The sequence below is a fragment of the Sinocyclocheilus rhinocerous genome, unplaced genomic scaffold, assembly GCF_001515625.1.
Source record: "Sinocyclocheilus rhinocerous isolate Xijiao unplaced genomic scaffold, SAMN03320098_v1.1 scaffold1238, whole genome shotgun sequence".
NCBI lineage: Eukaryota > Metazoa > Chordata > Actinopteri > Cypriniformes > Cyprinidae > Sinocyclocheilus > Sinocyclocheilus rhinocerous.
Genome location: NW_015662954.1, coordinates 1290440 through 1293919, shown reverse-complemented (window position 1 = coordinate 1293919; position 3480 = coordinate 1290440). Strand labels below are relative to the sequence as shown.

General features: G+C 34.6%; 1 protein-coding gene across 2 annotated transcripts in view; it reads right to left on the bottom strand.

Annotated features, from left to right (window-relative positions):
- Window positions 1-1190: 1190 nt before the first annotated feature.
- LOC107728592 (follistatin-related protein 3-like) overlaps window positions 1191-3480 on the bottom strand; it is an 8870-nt gene continuing 6580 nt past the window's right edge. The window contains exons 4-6 of one of the 2 annotated variants that reach the window (XR_001638492.1): window positions 2679-2906; window positions 2513-2599; window positions 1191-1680 (exon numbers count right to left, since the gene is read on the bottom strand). Coding sequence is in view for 1 of the 2 variants with exons in the window: in XM_016538819.1 (XP_016394305.1) it covers window positions 2565-2599; window positions 2679-2906 (263 nt within the window). In the remaining variant the exon portion in view is untranslated. Of the gene's footprint in view, window positions 1681-2131; window positions 2600-2678; window positions 2907-3480 lie in introns of those variants that run through there. The other variant, XM_016538819.1, reaches the window with a different exon arrangement.

Genomic DNA, 3480 nt, shown 5'->3' with positions numbered 1-3480 from the left:
AGAAGAGAAACAATAATGTACAGTATGTGGAAAATAATGTGTTTTTTTAACCTTAAACCGCATAAACACATTTCATTACACCAAATACACAAAATAATGTTCTTTTTAGCAACATCATATGACTCCTTTAAATACTTAAAGGTCCCCTGAAATGTTTAGAAACACGCAGAATGCTTATATCTTCTAAATGCGAATTTTGTCACTGTTTTGGAGCACACTGCCTTATAGATAACCTTAAGACTAACATATTGATACTAACACCCAAAAAACTTTAATTTTGATTTCATGGGGACTTTAAAAAGACTATTGAGAGTAAATTCTTTGAATTAAGAACTCATTTTTTTTGGAGTGTTTTGCACAATACCATGATGTTGCAATGGCCACCTGGGGACTCATACTGAGAGACTTGACACATTTAAAAAATGCTCTTCATTTTGACAAATTAGGAATAAATATTTTTAATTCTAACATTCTTATGATATTATTAGCATTTGCAAAACTTAAAACTAACTTGAAATAAAATTATTTTAATCTTTTGAATTTATTATATCTGTGTAGTTAAACAATCAACTGTTTAGGCCTAATTGTTTTAACAATTTCTCAAATTGAATGACATGAATTTGGCCAAAATCTTAAGCATGAATCATCAACAATTATGAGACACATATTAACACAGTAAAATGTTTTAATGAAAACAAATGTAAGTGAAAAATAAAAAAATATGCAATTGAATAAATTCAGTTTTACAGTATGTATTTAGATACTGCAGAAGGTCTCTATTTGCAGTAAGGTTGAAATATCTTAAACAAAATATACAAAACTAGGGAAATGTTTTAAAATTATAATTTCCATGTCCCAAGTAAATAATAATTATAATTATAATAGAAACAAACTAATATTAAATATTTACCACATCATATTTCATAGAAACATACTAGAAATATTCTCAAATGTTTCATTGGCAAGAAATATGTTTCTAGACATTTTAATGCAGTATAGGGAAATCTATAAATAAAAATCTGTTTTATCTGTGTATTTAAACAATTGATTGTTTAATTGTTTTATCAATTTGTCAAACTGAATGACATGAATTGGGCTTCAAAATCTTAAACATGAATCAGCAAGAACCATTAGAATCATATTAACACAACATTCATTTTGTGTTTTAATAAAAACAAATGTAAGTAAACAATACAAAAATATGCAATTGAATAAACTGAATTTTACAGTATATATTCAGATACTGCAAAAGGTCTCTATTTACAGGAAGGTTAAATATCTACTGATAGGAATGCATGGAACAAACTTGTACAATGATGTGCACAAATATCTGCATCTACCAAATTATCTGCTTCTTTTTTGCATAACACGATTTACTGGGAATCAGATAAAACACCTAGTCACTGAAATTCTCCTTATGACCATTTAAGTATACAACAAGGTCAAGCGACCATAAAACTCAAACACACACAAAATGACAAAAACACAACCCGACAATGTGAAAACCATTACAACAGTAGAATGTACTGTACATTATTTGACTGTCCCAGCATCCTCGTAAAAAACTGCTGCCATCAGACTTTAGCTGGTAATTTCATTGCTTGGTGGGTGGCACAGTTTGGTCTTCATGTCAGTGTGAATACGGTCTGGAAGCGTAGCTGTTTTGGCTGAGTAATCCCTCTGAATACAAACAGTACATGCACAACACTTTATCTCAATGAGTAAGTAGTCTCCCATGTCCATAAGAATTTCAACTGTGACTCCACATGGCTTTCGCAGAGAGGCACGTTTTTGGGAAAGCTGAACTTAGGAATGTTCAAGAAGATATTTCAGTGATGTTTGGTCATCGTTTTTGCTGGTTAATATTCTATATGCTTTGTTCATAGTAGAGTTGTCAAAAAGCTCATGGCTGACAATGCTGATATACTCTGTCTGGCATACAGAGTGCTCATGTCAAGGTTCCCACTGTCTTAGAAAACTAGTCAAATGTTTTAAAATGATCATTTCCAGGTCTGGAAAACCATGGGAATTAACAGTTAATATAATAATAAAACGCATACAAATAATATAAAATATTAAAAACATCAAATGTTATGTTCTAAAATATTTAATTGACAAGAAATAGCTCTTTGTGGAAAAAAAATAGAAATTTTTATCCAGTAATCATGAGGAAATTCATAGGTATGGGAATGTGCATGTTTACATTATTCAGTTTTGACGTTTACATGAAAACGGAAGCAAAACCCACAATAAATACCTTGATAAAGGCAGCTGATGTACGGATATATGGTGTTAACACATAAATAACACTGACTTCCTTACTTTTCTCCAATAAATAGTAGCTTGTAGTATATTTACAATATGCACACTGTCAATTCATCAGTTCAGTTCTCCTGTTAAAACCACACATTTTCTTTATGTATGAATTGCATGCGTATAAAATACTAGTAGTGGTTCTTTGGAACTGAGAACCGTGTTGTGAGACTATATGGTTTCAAACAGGTTCTCTCACGTCTTATGTGCCATCATAATATGTTCAGGGAGTGGATCTGCTCTCGACATCCTCAGAAGAGTGAATTCTCCTCACTTCCTTCATTACCTGTAAGACACAATGTTAAAATGAGTTCAACAAGTCCAATGTGGATATATCAGAATCTTGCAGGTGTGTAAAAACTTACTTCTGCAGTGTCCATAATGGCGGACCCCTATGGATCGACCCAAAAAACAGGTAGCCCTACGCAGGTGGCAGGCACTGGGGTAAGTGATGTTATCATTGCCGCAGATGGTTTTCTCAGTGACCATGGGCATCGGGCAGGGTGCAGTGCGGCACATGACGCAGTGGGCACTGTTGGTCTGGTCCGTCACGCAGGTATGCGTCCCAGGACATACGACATTTGAGCAGGACTCTGAAAGAATAGTGTCAAGAATCAAGAAAATTATGGAAAAATCTTATTTAGAAGATGCAACATGCAAGTGACCACCAGGGTCCAAACTACTTTCTACACTATTTAGCCAAAAAAAAACAACAACCAGAAAGCCAATTTTAATGCTTAATCCCACATCCCTTGTGGAAAAAAAAAAGAGTACTTAGTATAGAAGTAATGTACTTTACGAATAAGAAAGAATAGACTTGAGTGCAAACTTAGGGCCCTATTTTAACGATATAAGCGCACGGCGCAGGTGCACTCAGGGCGTGTCCGAATCCACTTTTGCTAGTTTAACGACGGGAAAACGGTCGGCGCGCCCAGGCGCATGATCTAAACGGGTTGTCCCTATTCTCTTAATGAGTAATGGGTGTTTTTTGGGCGTAACGTGCAATAAACCAATCAGAGTCTCATCTCCTTTAAAAGCCAGTTGCGCTCGCGCCATGGCGGGTTCGCTATTTACATGGCGGAATGTAATTTTTCATTTTTAAAAATGTTTGTGTGCTGCTGCACGTCCCTGTGTGTGTAATAAGCAAAGTGTACGCGCGTTGTGCAC